The 23,208-nt window shown below is 38.5% G+C and overlaps 1 protein-coding gene across 1 annotated transcript in view; it reads right to left on the bottom strand.

The window, feature by feature from the left end:
• The window catches only part of LOC124595047 (HCLS1-associated protein X-1), a 93,730-nt gene that overhangs the window by 27,229 nt on the left and 43,293 nt on the right, over positions 1-23,208 (bottom strand). Inside the window, exons 5-6 of the mRNA XM_047133611.1 lie at positions 447-594; positions 171-324 (exon numbers count right to left, since the gene is read on the bottom strand). Coding sequence (XP_046989567.1) covers positions 171-324; positions 447-594 — 302 coding nt within the window. The remainder of the gene's footprint in view (positions 1-170; positions 325-446; positions 595-23,208) is intronic.

The raw sequence follows: 23,208 nt of genomic DNA, 5'->3' as shown, positions 1-23,208 counted from the left end.
TAAAGTTTCCCGTCACAGGATGGCCATAAACATGCTGTGAGCTTAATATTATAGAGAATTTGGGGTGCTCACCACCCCCAGCTCTCGAACCACAAAATCAATACACTTGGACCCAGGCTAGTTAAGTTCCTTGGAGACATTTAAATGGAGTAGCATCAAAGTTATTTTACCTTCATCCATATTTTGGAAGGTCTCACTCCTCTTAATCGCACCGTTGGCATCAGTGTGGGTGATGACTGTGTACTTCTTGTCTCCAATTTGCCGTGTTACAATTGTTTCTTCATTGCCTTGATTGTCTCTAACAGTTTTATGATGTTCTACAGACTGAAATACAAAATTTAAAAACAAAAATAATTTTAATTTGTTGTTTATTTTACATTCTGTGAAAAGAAAGCAGCCTATGTCAATGAGATGAGTTTCTCAATATAAATATGGATGAAACTTACGCCATCAGGTTTGCAAACAGTTTTACTTGTTACACTTTTCCCAAAGACTCTTATCTGTGGTCCTCGTGTTGGCAGTTCCTCCCCATCAACACCAATTCTTAATGAAGGCTTCGCATCTAGTATTTGACCCAGAGTTGAACCTTTCATACTGAAAATAAATGTAATGCAATACATACAATATTTCAGTTTATTGGTTCATTTTACTTACAATGACAGGTCAGGGATTCATCAGTTAACATCTGAAGTGCAGAAATTCATGGCAAGCTTTCTGAATGGGTTCCACAATCAAAAGATATTACAATTATTAAGTTTTTGGAAGTCTACTTCATCAAAAGAACATATTTATTAATCTCATCCTAGCATTTACTTTAAATGATTCAAGGAAACTATAGGAACTTTACTCAAAAGGGCGCAACAAGCATTTGCAGTATTAGAGTACAGAGCCTTGAAAATTAGTTTTGTCTCACCCTGCTTAATACGATGACATGCAATACTGAAGGATATGAAATTCATTCAGAATACATTCTGTTTGTTTGGTAAGAAGTGTCTGGCTGATTAAGGTCATCTTGTGAACTCTAGACTTATACGTGATAAATCACAGATAATTGCTAATTTCAATTTTTTAATGTGCTTTAGCAGATGACTAGTTATTTTCAGTTGCCTTGTTGAAAATATTAACAAAATCCCAAAAAGCCTTGCGTACTTCAGAATCAATAGCACCAAACCTAAAAGAATTTCCGGATTTTGTTCAAAGTGGTGGAAAGCTGACCAGATATTAATAACATCAATCATCTTCATAGATTTGTCTGCCAAGCAACATCTTCAATAATATCTACTTAAGACATCTTTGCTTATATGTAACACATATCCCAGTTGTGTACTCAACTTTAAATAGCTGTGTTGTGATGTTTGATGTACAGTCCAACTTCTGAGCCATCATTAGTAGTACAATTACTTATACATCCACCTACTAGCCATGGATGCTGAGCCATATATACAGCCCCTAGCATCTGATGAAATGAAACCCTACTTTTGGAGAAAAAAAGTAACAAACAGCCCTCACATTTTCATATACTGCCTTGCCTCACATTTTCATATACTGCCTTGTAGAAATGGAATCCTGACATCCAAATCGGCAATTATCAGACTCACTGTAGACGGCTGGCCACCCAGTATGGTCCTGTAGAGGTGACATAATGTTCATTTGTCAAACAATTGTGGTTGTGCTGGGCAGAAAGGCAAGGTAACAGTTTCATTCACAAAGCAACACAAAAAAAAATCTTCAACTTTGAAATGTGAAAGCCAAATCACCTACAGCACCATGTATTTATTTTCTTATAATGGTCAGCCACATGCAAAGTGTTTGTCATGAGCCCCGGAGATGCACCTGCTGAAGATGAAACTATGTGTGGCATGAATAATACCACCACCATTCTCCAAGTCCATCTCCATATTACTGCAGTGGCAGGATACATCCACTTTGTTTCAAATTTACTCACAGATAAAAGTCATAAATACTTAAATTTGAAACATGGTGATCAGAATCTCTTTATGATTTGTAAAAAAAAAGCTTGAGTATACAGAAGGAAGAAACAAATTGTCTTGTATGTTACCCCATATTGACATATGAAGTAGCAATTTATTTTCCTCTGTGACAATGTTCAATCTGCTATGGTCACTAGGGCAGGGGGACAGGATGCTTGTAGACTATCCATGCTCCTGCACCATTAAATATAGTTTTTCTTCTCATGCTCTCATCTTCCATGCATACCATGGATTTGCAGATTATGTGCAGTGAGTACTTTGTGACTTCTTGCATCCTGTTAAATGAAACTTTTCAAATAATTGTTTAAAGCATCCTGTACGAGAGAGAGAGAGAGAGAGAGAGAGAGAGAGAGAGAGAGATGTTCAGGATTTGGTGCTTTTCAGAACTTCAAAACCTGATCGGCACTATTATTTTCTCCATGTATATCACGCAGTTTGTGATTTGCTTATGTCATGTTCTAAATCAGGTGGAAGCCATACATTATCAATAAAGTCTAATTTTCCATTACCAAAAGTCAAAGTTTGTGATAAACAATTAGCTAGGGCAGAGATAAATGACTCTACAGTGCTTATAAGCATTTGAAAATGTTTACTGTAATGATTGTAATGAAAGACTTGCTGTCTTTTCTATGTCTGACCAATACTTATAGTGTACAGCAGCACAGTGCCTTCTATCTAATTCCAAACTAATTTCAGTAAGCTGCCTGATCTAGGATAACTAACAATGCAACCCAGTTGAAGAAAGCTGCTGCAAACTGACAGTGTGGGATTGGTCTCTAAATTGTATTATGCGGTTTTATAATCTCCTTTAAGTTTATTCTATACACGAGGTCTTGCTTTAATAACTAAATTAAGTAAGCTTTCAAAAAACAACTGCACTAGACTTTCAAATAGAAAAGTCAACAAAAAATTGCCCCAAAGTCCACACTAAATGCAAATTATGTGTTTCCAATAAACAGTTCATACTACAAAAGATAATGTTCATTTATTCAAAATGATTAATGGAAAATCTCATATAAGATGTGAAACAAATACTAACAAAGAGATAGAGGGGCTGGCCAGTACTTACCTCAGCTCAGTACAGCCGATAGATACACATAAAACAGAACTGAAAATTTACATTCCTAGCTTTCGGAACTTTGTTCCTTCATCAGGGAGGAGAGAGGGGAAAAAAGGGAAGAAGGGAAAGTGGATTCAGTTACTCACAACCCAGGTTATGAAGCAACAGGGAAAGGTAAACAGGGAGGGTAGCAAGGATGGAGGCATGGTTGTCAGAGGGAAGCCAAAGATATCTTTGGCTTCCCTCTGACAACCATGCCTCCATCCTTGCTACCCTCCCTGTTTACCTTTCCCTGTTGCTTCATAACCTGGGTTGTGAGTAACTGAATCCACTTTCCCTTCTTCCCTTTTTTCCCCTCTCTCCTCCCTGATGAAGGAACAAAGTTCCGAAAGCTAGGAATGTAAATTTTCAGTTCTGTTTTATGTGTATCTATCGGCTGTACTGAGCTGAGGTAAGTACTGGCCAGCCCCTCTATCTCTTTGTTAGTATATGTTCATTTATTCCTTCAATATACAGTTTATTCATATAAAACTCTCACTGACAGTCAGTAACTGTACTGCACCAATGAGCTTCTGATAAAGACAATGTGACAAAGCCAGTTTAATAGTAACGATCAAATGTACACACAGTATTCAGTGATGAGTTATGCTTCCCTAAACATTTTACAGTTTCTTACGTCTTACTGAGCTAGTGTTTCTAAGCAAAGTCTGCATAATATGTCACACTTATTACATGCAGTAAGAAACATAATTTTCACTTTATCTAATAAAAACTCAGAAAAATCACCCAAATCAGATATAAGCATTAATTTCCACTTTATGCTAACCCTAACACAACATTCCTACACAAAATGCATTATTAAACTTGTTACAAAATTTCATAGCCACAAGAAAATTGTCTTTATTTTTTTGGAACAGATCCCAAATCTTCAGTATTTTGATTCACACAGACTATCTACTGGCTAAAACAAACTACGGCCACCAAGTGTTGTAGCTGTTCCCTTATAACTACGTGCTTCACCTACTTGAACAATAACCCTTTAATGAATTTATGTATAATATACAAAATGTGTCCTCTAAACTATGACAAACTTTACCCAACAATAACAACATAGAAACGTCATACTGCTACTCACTACACAGAGATAGCTTTGAGTGGCAGGCAGGTACATCAAAAAAGACTGCTAGATGTTATTGGTTATCAGACTAAGCCCTCCATCAGATTTAGACAAAACATAACGCACACATTCACACATGTGCAATCACATACAATAGCCCAACACCACCTCTACATAGTCAGTGGCAATATATCCTTTTACATATTGCTGTTATTCAATGCCAAATTATCCTGTAAGTGTAACAGAGTATCTTTACATGTCCAAAGGACTAAAGTAAACTTGTTACTTTCTCATATAAATGCAAGCAATTTTTACATTGTGCCTTTCATGCAGTGTATGCCATCCACATGTACATTATGTAAATGCCCATACATATACAATCAACTGTAATGTAAAATACGTTCCTCACATACACTCTTCAATCACTCAATCACACATTCTGATAGCATGAAAACTGTATATTGTTAACCAAAAACATCTTAAAATTGAAAAGAATGTTCCAAAAAAATTTGTGACTTTATACCTATCACTTATTTTCAGACTATGTTTTTAAATATTTAATAAAATGGTGTTTACATGCTTTTCTTCTATGATGTGTACATTATGTCATAATCAACAAGCTGTAGCCATGCCAGACTGTGTACTGGTGTGTACTGAAAGAGGCGGGGGAGGGTGGGAGTGTGGAGGGGGAGTGGGGGCGGGAAAGTGTGGAAAGCAAACCTATCACAGGGCAAAACTGAACAAAATAACTCTAAATCAAAAGAAGGAATTACTGTACCAATCACCATAATAACTTATATTTAACAATGCAAGAATTTTGGAAGATTGTGTCAAATGATAAGATATTTTGGTCCAATATCAGCATTGCAGGAATAGTCCTAATAATGAATAAGGAAATTAGAATCTGTGTAAGCCACTATGAACATCATAGTGAATGCATTATTGTAGCCAAGACAGACACACCCACCATCGCTGCAGAAGTTTATATGGCAATTAGCTCCGCAGATGATGAAATTGAAAGAGTGTACGATGAGGTAAGTGAAATCATTCAGATAGTTAAAGGTGATGAAAATTTAATTATGATGGGTGATTGGAATTCAGTAGTATGAAAAAAAGTAAGAGAAAAACGTAAGAGAACACCAACTGGAGGAAAGGGATGAAACAGGAAGATTGCAGGCAGAATTTTGTACAGAGCATAATTTAATCATTGGTTTAAGAATCTTGAACGAAGGCTGTACTGTCAAATAAGGTGAAGTTTGGACCTTAAACTTACAAATTTCTGAAAACAATAAAATTAAGAAACCGATTTTTCTTTCAGAGCATTGTTATTGAACTGTAGTAATAAAATTTTAGGCATTTAACACATTTTGCTGTAAGAGATGGTAAAAGACTTCATCCTACCTGGGGATGAGGTTGACTGCTTATCTGTTATGTGGCAATTGTGGATTGTTTATGGCTCTAGGGCAACTTCAATTGTTCTGAAACTTTATCAATACTTTAAAAATAAATCATAATAATTAACTTTTAATACTTATTTTAGAGTACATACAAAAAAAGTTTTAGGACAGAAAAATCTGATTACAAATTTGCTTTATGAAATTCCACAGAAACAAAACACTGGACCATGAATTCTGTCAATCAGGGTTCCTTTGGGAATATAATATTCTCACCTAGCTTTGTTAATGCTTATTTTTCCATTTAAAATTTCTATGAGACACAGTTCTAAAACATCCAGGCCATATTTCTTCAATTAACACAATTTACATTTGTACACACACGGAATTTTCACACTGACATCTCTCAAAATCTCAACTGTATGACCTATGTGACAAATTCACAAGTTAACATACAGACACTTACGTACAACAACAATTTGCTCACTCCGCCATTACAGGCCATTGTTGCTATAGCCACTGTGCCACATTGTTGCTGCATACATAAGGTCACACTACTGCCACATTCATGAATGTGTGTACATAAAGAAACTGAGACAAGACAGTCTGCTTCAGCTGATATCACCAATAATTTGCAAAGTTTTATTTGTGTGTCTATAGACAGGTAAGTATAATATATTAATTTTTGTTATTTCTCTAGTTGTCATCATGAAAGGTCAACACATGACATACATAAGACGTAGACACAGAGTTGTTTTATTCCGGTCACGCCAAATTAAATTTGGGGGGGGGGGGGGGGGGGGAACAAATAACAACAGTCCTGAGAACGATTAGTATTCAGAGGTTTTCCATTGCCATGCATTAAGAACTTTCGAACCATCAATACAATAAGTAAAAGAAAAGAATTTTTGTCACCAATGTATAGTTATTTAACTTAAGTATTTTTTGAAACTTTTGGTCACCTTCACCATGTGACGAAGCAGGTTGGCTCCAATCACTCTGAGTACACTAAAATATTAAGGTCCACATAAAATTTCAAAATTCATGTGTTAAAGTTCCTGCAATGAGCACTCGTTATGCAGATTATCAAAAGTGTAGAAACAACCTCCCCCCTTCTTCTTCTTCTTCCGTATCCGGATGCACCAATTATATCTTCCCTTCCCAGTACTTAGCAACGTAGTTTGCTTTGTCATTGACATTCAAAATATCATCTTTAGTGCATGTTATAGACATATCTGGGCAAATCAATAGGTGGTCCAAGTCCTGCATTGCTCCGCATTCACACCTATCGCTATCACTGTAATCCCATTTAAATAGGTTTGATTTGCACCCAGTTACTCCAATGTGCAGCCGGTTTAATGACCTCCAAGTTGTAAAAGGTAGTTGAAATCCTGCAGATCCCTCCTCAACTAGTTCCATTGTGGAGTATGGCACCATTTCTTCCCAAAGAGATAACCACCTTGCGACGGGCTTGGTGGCAAGCTCTTCAGTAGTTTCAATGAAACTCCTGCGGGATTTCAGCCGGACATGTTGCTTTCGGTGCTTATGTATTACGTGTCGAGGATCATTCTTTTGTTTTGATCTTTTGATCTCAGCGGCTACTTGTCTGCAGATAGTGGGTGTTGCTATGCCTATGATGGGATAAATGATGTCTGTGGGAGTTGGTTTGAGGCATCCTGTGGCAATACGTACAGTTTCGTTTACGGCGACGTCAACTTGCAAGGTGTGAGCAGAGTTCCTCCAAATTGGGGCCGCGTATTCCGCTGCTGAGATACTCAGCGCCAGACCCGTGGTGCGCAAAACATGTGGTTGAGCTCCCCACGATGAACCTGTTAGCTTCCGCAGTATGTTGTTCCTGGCACAGACCTTTTTTTTTAGTGTTGTGACAGTGCTGCTTAATAAAAGTAAGTGCTCTGTCCAGTGTTACTCCCAGGTATTTGGGCTGTTTGTATGTTTCAGCTCTTCCCCTTGCCACATTACTCGGAGTTTCCGTTTGGCTTGTTTGTTCCTAAGATGGAAGGCGGATACTTGAGATTTACTAGGGTTTGGTTTGAGATTATTGCCGTCGTAATAGGTAGCAAGTTCTGTTAAGGCTCCTGTGAGATTGTCCTTCACTTGTTCAAAGGTTTTATCCTGAGTGGCCACTGCTGCATCATCAGCATATATGAACATTCGTGTCTGGTGGCTGATCGGAAGATCATTGATATAGATGTTAAATAATATTGGAGCCAAGACACTACCCTGTGCAAGTCCATTTTCCTGTGTCCTCCATCAGCTGTTTTTAGATTGTAAGGTTACATAGTAGCGTCTGTTCTGTAGCATGCATTGCACGAACATAGAAAGGGTGTAGTCCTTAGTGACATTATACACTTTCTGGGTAAGCAACTTATGGTTAACTGTGTCACATGCAGCACTGAGATCCAGGAATGCGACCCCAGTTACTTCTCCTCTCTGATAGCCGTCTTCAATGTACTGTGTGAGATTAAGGATTTGCCCACAGCATGATTTTCCTGGTCGAAATCCAGCTTGTTTGTTAATGAGGGCTTTGTCCACATAATCAGCTATGCGTTTGAGGATCATTCGCTCCAGCACTTTAAATAAATGACAAAGCAGTGAGACAGGCCGGAAATTTTTTGCTTCAGCTGGGTCTTTCCCTGGTTTTAATAACGCAATAACCCGAGCTTTCCTCCACAGTTTGGGAATTAGCATTGTTGTGATACAGTTATTCATTAGCTCTAGGATCCACGCTTGTACTCCCGGTCCAAAATGTTTAATTTGCTCAGATCTCAGATCGTCGAGGCCAGCGGCCTTATTGTTTTTCAAATCGTTGATGGCATCTTGTAGCTCACGAATGAAGAACGGGCGAGCTAGGAAGCTAATCTCCTCGTTCAATTTTCTTTTAATTTTGCCATTCCTGATCTTCCTTTTAGTTTTTCCGTTCATGAGTAGTTGGTGAGCTATCTGATCAGGTGTAACTTCACTGTAATTTGGTTGTGGTTCTGTTGGGTCGTTGTTGAGACTTTTGACCAGTTTCCATGCCTTCCTACTGCTGTGCTTCATGTCCGTCTCTTGTAGGAGGTTACACCACTTTTCCTTTCTCGCTTCGGAGATACCAGACATCAGTACCTCACCTGCCTGGATCGTTTCCTCTGAGAGGGGGTCCTTATTGTACAGTTCTTCATACTTTTTCAGAGCTTCCTTGCTGCTACCATTGAGTCCAGCGATATACTGGGTGCGGCACCCTCTAGGTATGCGCCGTCGAGAGATTTTCTTGACAAGGTCTATAAAAGTTTCATATGATTGTATCTCTGGTTTAATTTCCAAGATCTCCTTATCAAGGTCCTCTGTGAAAAGTTCCCAATGAGCTTTTTTGAAATTGAAGCGTCTCTTGAAGGGCATTACATCTGATTTGATTACTGCAGTAATGCAGCAAGTTATTGCTCTGTGTTGCGATCTTGGAATTGGGTCCTCGATTTGCTTTACAGTTTGCAGGAATACCTTTTCGGAGACAAAGATGTTATCTGGATTATATCCTCGTTTCCATCTTCCGCTGTTAAATGATGCAGGCAACTTTGGGTCATGTATCAATTTCAGTTTAGCCTGGTCTGTCCAGATCTCCAGCATTTCGCCATTGTCATTTGTCTCTTTATAACCCCATGCGAGACCGTGACAGTTAAAATCTCCTAATACAACTTTAATGTTTTTTGAATGGAAATTTCCAGGCTCCGTAAATTTGAACCTCGCACTGGGTGGTTTGTACACGGATGTTACAGTACATGAATGTAGCTCAATAGTTAAAATTTCTATATTTTCTTCGCAGGTCAGAGCACAGGAGCATACGTCTAAGTTCGGTTTCACAAATATAGCACTTCTGTATCTTTCGTGTGGTCTCTCAAGAACTAATTTCATGCCCTGTATTTTTGGTCTATGGCTAGTTGGTGCTCTGTGTGTTTCTTGTAACACTAAAACATCACAGTTGTTTCGTTTGCACATGTCAGATAATAAAATTTCTTTATTTGCAGATAAGCCTTCAATATTGCAGGAAGTTGTCACTAGTGATGGTCTTGATAAAGGCCTTTTTTGAGTCTCTTCGGAGAGTTGTTTTGTCATCTTTGGTTTTGGTGCTCCGGTGTTTGCAGGATTGGCCGACTAGGTCGTTTCCAGGGGATGTCCGATTGCTTATTGTTCGAGTGGTGAACGCAATCTTCGTGGAGGCTCCTGCAGTGTCCCCCCCCCCCCCCCTCCCCCCAATACACACACAAAACTTTATTATTCAAATCATTCAGTTTCACAACTAAAACTTTTGCCCATTAAGACTTTCGTCAACAGTTGACGACACACACACACACACACACACGCGAAGTTTTGTGTGTGTGTGTGTGTGTGTGTGTGTGTGTGTGTGTGTGTGTGTGTCGTCAACTGTTGACGAAAGTCTTAATGGGCAAAAGTTTTAGTTGTGAAACTGAATGATTTGAATAATAAAGTTTTGTGTGTGTGTGTGTGTGTGTGTGTGTGTGTGTGTGTGTGTTCTACAGTTGATGAACACCTTAAGAACTATCTGCTGCTCAACATCTCCGCCATACGATGAGTAGCAACTTTCCTTTTCATGATATTGTTACATTCCATCCTGGATTTTCCATTGTTTGATTTAAATCATTCAGTTTGTTGTTCTGATGGAATGAGCTAATTAGTTTCATCAGAAATGATGCCAATCGAAAGTTATTGCAATTATAAAATTCCATACATCTAGCCATACGGAAAATCTTATGCACTAATAGGTAGATTTGGTAGGAAAGATCACTTTCAAATTAATTGCCATTTTTCCTGTTTTCAATAATTTATTTACATTAGCTCAAACTTAATTTGTTTGAAAGGCAATAACAATTAAATATTTCACCTGATCCAAATTTTCAGTGCCAATTATAGCCAAACCCCTGTGAATTTTCAGGAAATGTTGGTATATTGTTGATCGTCTGATTTTTCTGAATCTACCTGGATTTTAACATAGAAGATGGATTTCATGGCCATAAACCCAGGATTCCCACTGCACACACTTAAATTAGGTACTGCATATTTTAATAGATGCTGCACATGATAAATAAACAAAATATAACAAAATATCAATAGCCACTAAAAGATTAACTTTACGACCTATAGAATTTATAAACTATTATTAATTAACCAATACTGTACACTATTCCGGAGCAAGTCTTTATAAGGGCAACTCTCCCGCCATTTCAGTCGGTCTGTTCTTAGCCTTTGTTTGGTTCTGCTTTAGCGTTCATCAGTCTAGTTTCAGTATTAGCTTGGCATCAATTACATATACAGCCCAGCCTCAGGGCCTGTTTGTGCTTTTTCTACATTTGCTTTAATCAGGCTGAGTAAGCATGTCATAGACATGAGCAACATCTGTTAAAATGAGCAGTTTTGGTTCAGCTGCAAAACATTGGTGGTTATAAGAATTGTTTTGTGATGTATTAACTTAATTAAAGAGTGAAGCAACCTCAGAGCACTTCATAAGTACTATGTTCAAGTCTGTTTCCGAAAGGTGCAGTGACTGCTGAGCTCCATGTGTGTGTCTACCAGCTACCTGTGTGCAAATATTATTAGATTGTATGAGACCTGGTCATCACCGGTAGGATCACAGTGAAACAATTAAAGACTGGTGAATTATCATTTTGAACTCCCAAAGGAATTGGCTCTTCATTTTAGGTGTAGATCCTAGATCATCTAATTTCAGGTGGTGAATCAGTGAAAGTGCGTGGCTACCAAAGGCTTGTAGAGCAAAAGGTAAGTCTAATAAAGCGACAGACAATGGAATATATCAGACTGATTGTATAACGGTAAGACAGAGTCTGAAACCAGATTTTAAACAGTAAGACATTTCCAGGGGCAAAAGGGAACACCAACCATAATTTAACGGTTACAAAATGCTGATTAAAACCAAAAATTTGCAAAACGGTAGTAATTTAAGGAGCCTGGACCTTCATAAATTGGAAGTACCAGAGAATGCTCAGTGTTTCAGAGGGAGCACCAGCCAATGTTGGAATTAGACAAGAGAAAGGAATACAGCAGAAGGTAAAGGCATAGTTTTTGAAAGATGAAGTAGATAAGACAGCAAAGGATCATACTAGTAAAAATGCAGGCCCGAATAGGAACCCCTGGATAACAAAAGGACACTGAATTTAACTAATGAAAGGAGAAAATATAAAAATGTAGCAAATGAAACAGATGAAAGAAATACAAATTTCTAAGAATGAGACTTGACAGAAACTGCAAACTGACTATGCAGGAATGGCTAGAGGGCAAACACACAGCTGTAGAAGCATGAGTAACTAGGGTAAATATAGACGCCACCTCCAAGAAAATTAAAAAGCAATTTTGGATAAAAGGCAAGCAACAGTGTGAATATCTAGAGATCATATGGCGAGCTTGTACTAAGTAAAGAAGAGAAAGAAAAGAGGAAGTACGTGAAGATGAGATGGGTGATATGACACAGTAAGAAGAATTTGACCCAACACTGAAAGACCTAAACAGAAAGAAGTTCCCTGGAATAGATGACAATCCCTCACAGAATTATTGAGATCACTGAGAGAGTGAGTCATGCCAAAATTATTCAATTTGGTGCGCAAGAAATATGGCACAAGCAAAGTACCTTCTGATTTCAGAAAGAGTTTAATAATGCCAACTCCAAAGAAAGCAGGTACCGACAGGTGTGGATATTACTGGATCATCACTTTCAAGTAAGCCAAGGTCACAAAATACTGACATAAATTATTTACGTGAGAATGAAAAAACTGTTCACGGCCAACCTCAGGGAAGAATGTCTGGGTTCCAGAGAAATGTCAGAACACTTGGGGGCTATACTGATCCTATGACTTGATGAAAGGCAAACCTATGTTCATAGCATTTGTAGATTTAGAGGAAGCCTTTAACAATGTTGACTGGCCTGCACTCTTTGAAATTCTTAAGGTAATAGGGATAAAACGCAGGTTATTCACAGCTCATACAGAATCCAGACTGCCATTATATGAACTGAAAGACATGAAAGGGAAACTACAACTGAGAAGGAGATGAGACAGGGTTGTAGCCTATCCCTAATGTTGTTCAATCTGTACACTGAGCAAGGAGTAGATGAAATGAAGGAGATATTTGGAAAGGGAATTAAAGTTCAAGGAGAACAAATTAAAACTCTGAGGTTTGCTGGTGACATTTTCACTCTGTCAGAGACAACAAAGGATTAGGAAAGAGTTCAGTGGACTAGATAGTACCTTGAAAAGGAATTATAACAAGGATATCAGTAAAGAAAAAAAAAAAAAAGGGATGTGTAATCAAATTTATTCTGGGTATGTTGAGGTAACCAGATTACAAAACGAGAAATGAAAGTAGTAGATGTAACTCTAGGTAGGAATACCAACAATGTAGGAGGTGTGCTTCCTTGTGTGAATGAATGGTGTGTTTTTCTCTTTCTCTGTTGAAGGCTGTAGCCGAAAGCTTATGTGGAAGAGTGTTTTGATTATGCCTGTCTGCGTCTTAATATGCCATCTTTAAGATGAGAAGCAATATACCTTTTACTAGATTGTTAAAGCAGTATATATGTTTTACTATTTGGACAGTACAAAACTGATGATGGCCGAAGCAGAGAGGGTATAAATGCAGAATGGCGATAGAAAGAAAAGCATTTCTGAAGAAAAGGAACCTGTTAGCAGCTAATATCAGCTTAACAATATAATGAAAATGATAGCTGCTACTCACCAGTCTGGCTCTAGCTGCCAGAGACTGTGGTCATTTTTGTGTGAGTTGCATTGGAGTGTTTGTGTGTTGTCTACTTGTGACAAAGGCCTTATTGACCAAAAGCTATCTTTCCAACAGTCTTTTGTTGTGCCTTTCTGCGACTCAGCATCTCCACTATGTGGTGAGTAGCAACATCTTTTTCATTATATTGTTACATTCCAGCCTGTATTTTCCACTATCTAATACTAACTTACGTGTATGCAAGTCTCTTCTGAAGATATATGTCTGGAATGTAGCCTTGTATGGAAGTTAAAGGTGGATGATAAGCTGTTCAGACAAGAAAAGAATAGAAGCTTTTAAATGCTGTGCTACAGGAGAATGTTCGATTTTAGATGTTAGATCAAATAACAAATCAAGCTGAGGAAAAACAAATTGATGGCACAACTGGCCTAAAAGAAGGGACTGATTGATAGAACATATCCTGATGCATCAAGGAATTGTCTGTTTGGTAATAGAAGGAAATGTGAGGGATAAAAAATGCCGATTGATACCAAGGCTTGAATTACTACTACTACTACTACTACTACTACTACTACTACTACACTGAGGCAATGTACTTTGTATTTCTAATCTTCTTTCTTCCAGCCTGTTCAATTTCCTCGTCACGATTAACAGACACAATCTTTTCAGGTTCTGTTAGAAATAAATAGAAAATTTGGTCACAAATCACAACAACACTAATTATAAACTAGGCTATCTGTTCCACCGAATGAAACCAGGTGACCACATATCTCTTGGAGTGCAAGAGGAGTATTACAAGTCACACTAAGTCAAATTATCGGATCAGCTGAAGCCTTCACTAACACAGAACAAAACTGTCACTTTTATATCCAACCAAGGTCTCAGTCTACACTACAGATCAGTGTTTTACAACAACTAAATCTTTCACATTCGCATTCACTGGCTTTGCCAACTCACACCCAAACTGACAGCTTTCAAACTAAGTTATGACTCAGGCTGTACTGCAATTCAGTCTACTGACACATCCTACATTCCGAAAACTGTAGGCAACTATAAAAATATTACCAGTGTTCTGTTCTCTTCCTACTTGCACACATATGGTGCCACATGGCACAACATTATTATGTCACACAATGCAGTTCACATCTGTATTGGTAGTTTGTTTCCAAATTATCTCTTATTAGAGACATCTGACAGAGTTCCAATTTGGAGCAAATGAGAACATGACATATTCTTAAGATTTAGTTTGCATAATATGTTTACCTACATTCAATAATGTAAACGTTTCTGGCATGTTGAAAATTCAGTAACCTCGTCAGGAAATGCATTTTCATAAACAGTCCACATATCATCTCAAAAATGTTGTTACCACAAATAAAACTAAAATGAAATGTGCAACTCTTCCATAATACAGTGATTCCACTTTCATCTCTGTTACATATGTTGAATAGCTTATGGGTTTGGGTGGGTTGGTTGGTTGGTTGGTTGGCTGCTTGGTTGGGGGTCAAGGAACTGAACAACAGAAAGGTAATCAGTGCCTTGGTAAAGAAATAGTTCATCTGGAGTTAATTATGGCTGTAAAAAAAATTATCGAATTATGAAAGTATGTAGGAGTGGTAAAACTAAGGCAGTGGGAAATAATTTAAGGAGAAATAAAAGTAGATAGGTCAGAGCAGACGAGGTGTCTGATAAGGCTTGTCTGCAGTGAGGCAAACCCCAATTAGGGCAAAGACAGTTATTGATGAATAATCAAAACGGCCTCAGTCTTGGGTTCGAATCCTGCCACTGCTTAAATTTTGACTAATAACAGCACTGGCGGTCAAAGACTTCTGGCATAAGAAGTCACCCTCATTCTGTGAACGGTCTTGTCAAAGAGGGTAGGACCGAGTGAGGTGGCACAGTGGTTTCACACTGGACTCGCTTTCAGGAGGATGACGGTTCAAACCCGTGTCCAGCCAACCTGATTTAGGTTTTCTGCGATTTCCCTAAATTTGTTCCGCCAAATGCTGGGATGGTTCCTTTGAAAGGGCACGGCCATCTTCCTTCTCTAATTCGACGGGACTGATGACCTCGTTGTCTGGTCCTCCCCCCAAATTAACCAACCAACCAAAAGGGCGGAGGAGCGGACAGAGGTTCAGGGCACTCTTGTCCTAGGGGTGGAAAACTGCCCCTAAAGGTGGAAGAAATGGCAATGATCAATGGCATGAGGATGCAGAAAGCAATGGAAACCACTGCATTAAAGACATGTAAAATGTGTTCACAGGACATGAGGCCTATAACTGAAAAAGTGTCATGATGATCTCTCCATTGGCAAAAGATTCTGGAATAGTCCCCCATTCGAATCTCCGGGAGGGGACTGCCAAGGGGGAGGTGACCATGAGAATAAGACTGAATGATCAATGAAAGGATAATGTTTTACGAGTTGGGGCGTGAAGTGTCACAAACTTGAACAAGGTAGGGAAACTAGGAAATCTGAAAATGGAAATGCAAAGGCTCAGTCTAGATTTAGTAGGGGATAGTGAAGTGAAATGGAAAGAAGACAAGGATTTCTGGTCAGACGAGTACAGGGTAATATCAACAGCATGGTATAATGGGAGTAAGGTTTGTTATGAAGGTAAGGTAAAGAGTGTGTCACTGTGAACAGTTCAGTGATAGGGTTGTTCTTATCAGAATAAACAGCAAACCAATACAACATCGCAAGCTGTGACTGGAATGCAGTTTTAGGGGAAGGAGCAGAAGAAGAGGTTACAGGAGAATATGGCCTTAGGACAAGGAATGAAAGAGGGATCAGAATAAACAGCAAACCAATACAACATCGCAAGCTGTGACTGGAATGCAGTTTTAGGGGAAGGAGCAGAAGAAGAGGTTACAGGAGAATATGGGCTTAGGACAAGGAATGAAAGAGGGTACAGACAGACAGACAGAGATCAGTAATAAATTTCAGCTAGTAATAGCAAATACTCTGTTCAAGAATCACAAGAGGAGGTGGTAAACTTGGAAAATCCCAGACGATACGGGAAGATTTCAGTTAGATTACATCATGGTCAGACAGAGATTCTGAAATCACAAACTGGATTGTAAAGTGTACCAAGGAGCATATATAGATTCAGATCACAATCTAGTTGTGATGAAGAGTAGGCTGAAGTTTAAGAGGCTAGTCAGGAAGAATCAATACACAAATAAGTGGATACGGAAGTACTAAGGAATGACAAGATAAGCTTGAAATTCTCTTAGGCTGTAGATACAGCAATAAGGAATAGTTCAGTCGGCTGTACAGTTGAAGAGGTCATCAAATAAGTTGGAAAGAAAATCATAGGTTAAAAAAAGGAAACTGTGAAGAAACCATGGGTAACAGAAGAAATCCTTCAGTTGATTGATGAAATGAGGAAGTACAAAAATGTTCCGGGAAACTCATGAATACAGAAACAAGTCTCTAAGGAATGAAATAACCAGGAAGTGGAGGGAAGCTAAGATGAAATGGCTGCATAAAAATGTGAAGGAATCAAAAAATAAATGATTGTTGGAAGGACTGACTCCGCGTACAGGAAAGTCAAAACAACCTTCGGTGAAACTAAAAGCAAGGGTGGTAAAATTAAAAGTGCAATGGGGATTCCACTGTTAAACACAGAGAAGAGAGCAGATAGGTGGAAAGAATACACTGAAAGCCACTATGAGGGGGAAGATTTGTCTGATATGATACAAGAAGTAACAGGAGTCGATTTATAAGAGGTATGGGATCCAGTATTAGAATCAGAATTTAAAAAAGCTTTGCAGGACTCAAGATCAAATAAGGCAGAATGGATAGATAACACTCAATAAGAATGTCTCAAATCAATGGGGGAAGTAGCAACAAAATAACTAGTTAGGCTGGTGTATAGAATGTACGAGTCCGGCGACATACCATCCGACTTCCAGAAAGATATCACCCATACAATTCTGAAGACTGCAAGAGCTGACGAGTGCAAGAATTATTGCACAATCAGCTTAGCAGCTCTAGCATCCAAGTCATTGACAAGGGTAGAATGGAAGAATAGAAAAGAAAATTGAGGATGTGTTAGATGACAACCAGTTTGGCTTCAGAAAAGGTAAAGGGGCCAGAGAAGCAATTCTGATACTGCAGTTGATAATGGAAGCGAGACTAAAGAAAATCAATACACATTCATAGGACTCGTTGAGCTGCAAAAAGTGTTCGACAATGTAAAATGGTGCAAAATGTTTGAAATTCTGAGAAAAATAGGGCTAAGTTATAGGGAGATACGCGTAATTTAAAAAGGGTGTAAGACAGGGATATAGTCTTTTGCCCCTACTGTTCAATCTGTACATAGAAGAAGCAATGATGGAAATAAAAGAAAGGTTCACAAGTGGAATTAAAATTCAAGGTGAAGGGTTTCAATGATACAATTTGCTGATTACATTCTTATCCTGAGTGAAAGTGAAGAAGTATTACATGATCTGCTGAATGGAATGAACAGTCTAATGACTACAGAATATGGATTAAGAGTAAATCAAAGAAAGACGAAAGTAATAAGAAGCAGCAGAAATGAGAACAACGAGAAACTTAACATCAGGATTGCTGATCACAAAGTATATGATGTTAAGGGATTCTGCTACCTAGGCAGCAAAATAATCAATGAGGGACAGAGCAAGGAGGACATCAAAAGCAGACTAGCACTGGCAAAAAGGCCATTCCTGGTCTGGTCAAGAGAAGTTTACTAGTATCAAACATGGGCCTTAATTTGAGGAAGAAATTTCTGAGAATGACGTTTGGAGCACAGCACTGTATAGTAGTGAAACACGGACTGTGAGAAAAGCAGAACAGAAGAGAATCGAAGCATTTGAGATGTGTTGCTACAGATGAATGTTGAATAGGTGGACTGATAAGGTAAGGAATGAGGTGGTTCTGCACAGAATCAGAGAGGAAAGAAATATGTCGAAAACACTGACAAGGAGAAGGGAAAGGATGATAGGGCATCTGTTAAGATATAAGGGAATGACTTCCATGGTGCTAAAGAGAACTTTAGAGGGCAAAAACTGTAGAGGATGTTAGAGATTGGAACACATCCAGCACATAATGAACAAAGACCTTGAAATAGATCAGTCCTAGCCTATAGTTTGGGGGTGAGGGAGGCACGAAAATGGGAAGCATGTTATAAAGAGGGCTTCAAGGCACATTCCAAATGGAAATCACATCTGACAGCAGATGTGAGGATGTCAATGCTTCGTGTATGCAAAGTTGGATGATTAAGAAATTGTCAGATAGTGGCTGCAAGAGTGAGCAAGAATTTGTACTGTTGGAACTGATGAAGGAAGATTCCCGTTTCGGTGTGGTGGAGACTGTTGTAATGATACATTCTGACACAGAGACATACAATACCTTAAAGGCTACGCCAAAGATTAAATTGAGAGGGATGTAGAATATAATCTCTGTAATGTGCATATTGGATTCTCTTTTGTTTCATACTCCAAGAAGGAGTTAAGAGAGGATGGACGTAATTTTTGGTGTGTGCAGAAAGGCAGCCATATTGTTAGTGTTTATGGTTTGTGCGACGAGCAGAGCAAGTCTTATTGTGTTGTGAATAAAAAATAGTGAGAAGTATCTAAGTTTTACGAGAATTATTTAAAGCGACGTAGCATTGTATTCCTTGGTTTCCTCCGTCTTCGTGAAGTGAATCAATGCCAACTCAGGAAGATACACACGGTCAACAAAGAGAAGAACATCGATGGCGACTAATGAATTAATATTGTGGCAGAAGGACTAATTCTACGTTTAAGGTGAGAACTCCGATTAAATGAACAGTGACGTAGAATTCAAAAATGTAATTAATCGGAATGGTAAATTATATTACAGGCAAATTTCACACAGCACTAAATTTGTCCGCATTCAAGCCGGTCAATACACTCCGTAAAAAAAGCCTTTCAAAAATTCTAAGGTTACAGTTCCATATCCATAATTTTTCCTCTTTTCAAAAATTAATAAATTTAATTTTTTTTATTTACCGTATTTACTCGAATCTAAGCCGCACTTGTTTTCTGGTTTTTGTAATCCAAAAAACCGCCTGCGGCTTAGAATCAAGTGCATAGCAAGCGGAAGTTCTGAAAAATGTTGGTAGGTGCCGCCACAACTAACTTCTGCCGTCGAATATATGTAGCGCTTCACAGGCATGCTTTGCAGGCACAAAGATAAATAGTGGCGCCAAAACCTCTACGTCAGTAAATAAATTAAAAAAAAAAAAAAAAAAAAAGGTGCAAGACGAGCTTCTTTCTCCGCCCCGAGTTTCAACCACTGCAGTTTCATACATTATCCAATGAAGTAAATACAAATTCCGTATTGTTCATCTTCAAATGTAGCAGCATTTCTATGTACTATGAAAATCCGACTGGTAAGACTGTTTGGGATGTTTGTCAATATGGCCAACTCTACGCTCTGAATTTTTTCCTAGCTGTGAGAAAAGATCGTTGCTAATAGGAACTTTTACAAATTGTGAATTACATGCAGTATTCTCTTCACCATAAGAATAATATGAGTATAAACATTTTGCCATGTACTGTTTCGTGTTTGCTGCTATCTCATTTAAACCCTGTCTGCCTAATAAACTACCAAACTAGAGTGAGACAACAGCAAAAGCGGAAGAATATACATATCATGTCATGTTTATATTCGTATTATTCTTAGGCCTAATAGTGATAGTCAGAAATGAAGCACGACAATTGACTAGATTTTTAAATCTAAGATTACTCTAATTTCTGTACAGAATGTAATGTACTAAAGAGGTGCCTGCAAAGATTTTCAAACGGAGAAAAATTTTCGCTAAACTCTCGTTCAGAACATCTTCCATCATACGCAGCCTATTATTTGGTTCTTGTTGATCATTATCAAAGAAAGCAGCAGTGTAAGTAACAACAAATGGCAGTCTCTTGCCATTGTTTCGCTAATGAGACGATTCCTCTCTTTTTCTTCTAATTGTAAGCGGCGGTAGCGTGCACAAAAGCAAGCCATGCCGCAAGCGGCGACAGGCCGTAAACACTCATTATCAGAATGAGACAAATAATGCATGACACAGTACAGTACTGCATTTTCAGCTTAGAATGACGTAAACACCTATAACAAAGAGAACGGCATTTATCAAATCAAAGAAAAATAAGCAATCAATTCAAACCAGACGAAGCACGTGAAAAAGGAAGGGTATCCGTATAAATACGGACGGAGCGCCTGATGCATAGCAATGGCTACCTGGTAAAGCTTAACTGCTAAGCTTGCGACTCGAACCAAACTACTGTAGCTGTATCGTCATTCATTCGACCTAAATTGTGTCTCGTGTTACAATGGACCAACTTTGTTTCGATTTGGAGTGCGGTCTAAAACTTTTCTCTCCTCTTGAATTTTGAGTCAAATTTCAGGTGCGGCTTAGATTCAGGAAAATTTTTTTTCCTTGCTTTCGAGTCTCATTTTTCAGGTGCAGCTTAGATTCGAGTAAATACGGTATTTCGCCACACTGTCTACTGGACAAGTCTAGAAGGCACCAGCAACCAGTGTTACTCCATGATGACGGACTGGATCCAACCATTTCAAAACTAAAGGTGCCACTGAGCCATAAGCCTGGCACCCAATCAGAACAAGATAAAGGCCCATAAAATATTAAATAGAGTAACATGCACCCAAAGATATGTGGTCAGGGAAAGAGGAAGCACTCAGCTTTTGCATGTAGCTGGTCTTAAGCTTATGAATATGGGGCAACTATATCAGCTTTTTATTAAAGAGGTGTTGCAAAAATCAGTATTATGCAACAATGACCAGGCTCTGGGCACCCAAGCAGAGTTCTGAGTCAGGATGGACTATCATATGATTACAAAAATGCATGAATCATATATTCACAGAAAAGAATTGGAATCCATGGGAAAGGGTCCAACTGAAGGTCCTACAAATGGAACTTTGTGGATGGTGCTCAGCCAAGGCTACAGATTTAAAGCTATTCCACATGCAAAAGTCATTGACATACAGCGCAGGGGCGACCAATTGTCTGACGGTGATTATTATCCCACTGATGGCGATGTAAAAGTGTGTGGCACTCAGAAAGAGAGACCTGCAGGATATCACTGTCTTAGACTCATAGGGGAAGCTGCATTATGTACCAATTATAATCCAAAACACCAAGTGGGATAAAAACTGACAAATACAAATTGGTATTAAGCCACAAAAGCACTAGTCATGAAAGCATAAATGAAATGTGAAGGTGCTGAGCAGTGACGTGTGCCTTATGTAGATCAGAAGAGACTGCAGTAAGGGTTTTTAAGTTTAGAAAAACCCTGTTGGACTGCTGTTTGATACCTAAACACATGGTCAGATACGATTCGTCCCTCTCGAAAGCCATACTGGTTGGGGGACAGAAGGCCACGTGATTCGATAACAGAACATAATTGTCGAGTTACCATCCTTTCAAGACGTTTTCAGAGTGCTTTGGAGAGGCTAATCAGACAATAGCTGTTGACAGAAGTTGGGTTTCGCCTGTTCTATGGATTGCGACAATGATACTATTCACCACTGCAAAGGAAAAACACCTTCTAACCAATACACACAGAAGATGACGTCTTTCAGTGACATTCAGATGCGACTTGAATTCAAAGAAATAGTACTGACAGCAACTGAGATTTATACCAAATAAATTAACAAACGACAGAGCTTATCCCCCTCGGTACACAAAACCGGTCAGAACACTGTTTCAGAAACAACGAAAAAAAGCATGCCAAATTTAAACGAAAGCAAAATCCCCAAGATTGGTCCATTCTTTACAGAAGCTCGAAATTCAGTACAGGGTTCAAATGCTTATAATAGTTTCCACAAACTTTATCTCAAAACCTGTCAGAAAATCCAAAGAGATTCTGGTTGTAAGTAAAGTATACTAACAGCAAGACACAATCAATGCCTTCTGTACACAACATCAACGAAATAAAAATACTATTGATGACAGTGCTGCTAAAGCAGAGTTCCAAAACACAACCTTCTGAAATTTCTTCACCAATGAAGATGAAGTAAACACTCCAGAATTCAAATCACAAACAGCTGCCAATGAAACTTAGAAGTAGATAACCTCAGTGTAGTGAGGCAACTTAAATCACTTAATAAAAGCAAGTCTGCCAGTCCAGACTGTATACCAATTAGGTTCCTTTCAGAGTATGCTGATGCAATAGTCTAATACTTACCAAACATATACAATCACTCACTTGAGAAAAGATCCGAAGCCAAAGACTGGGAAGTTGCACAGGTCGTACCAACATTCAAAAAGGCATTCAGATTAATCCTTTAAATTACAGACCCATATCATTAACATCCAAATGCAGCAGTATTTTGGGACATACACTGTGTTAGAACATTATGAATTACCTTGTATTGACACACACTTAACACGGATTTAGCAAGCACCATTGTTGTGAAAACAACTAGCTCTTTAATCATACAAACTGTGAAGTGCTACTGACAAGGGATTCCAAATTGCTTTTGTATCTTTAGGTTTCCAGAAGGCTTTCTACACTGTACCACACAACCGGCTTGTGATCAAACAGCGTGCTTATGAAATATTGTCTGAGTTATACGATTGGATTCGTGATTTCCTGTCAGAGAGGTCACAGTTATGGAGTGAAACAGAAGTGATTTCTGGCATTCCCCAAGCCCTCTACTGTTCCTTATCTATATAAACGAATTAGGAGACAATCTGAGCAGCTGTGTAAGGTTGTTTGCAGATGCTGCTGCTGTTTATTGTCTGGTAAAGTCATCAGAAGATCAAAACAAATTGCATAACAATTTAGAAAAGATGTGGTGTGAAAATTGGCAATTGACCTTAAATAACGAAAAGGGTGAGGTCAACCACATGAGTACTAAAAGGAATCTGTTCAACT

The sequence above is a fragment of the Schistocerca americana genome, chromosome 2 (genome assembly GCF_021461395.2).
Source record: "Schistocerca americana isolate TAMUIC-IGC-003095 chromosome 2, iqSchAmer2.1, whole genome shotgun sequence".
NCBI lineage: Eukaryota > Metazoa > Arthropoda > Insecta > Orthoptera > Acrididae > Schistocerca > Schistocerca americana.
This window is presented reverse-complemented; position numbering and strand designations above follow the sequence as displayed.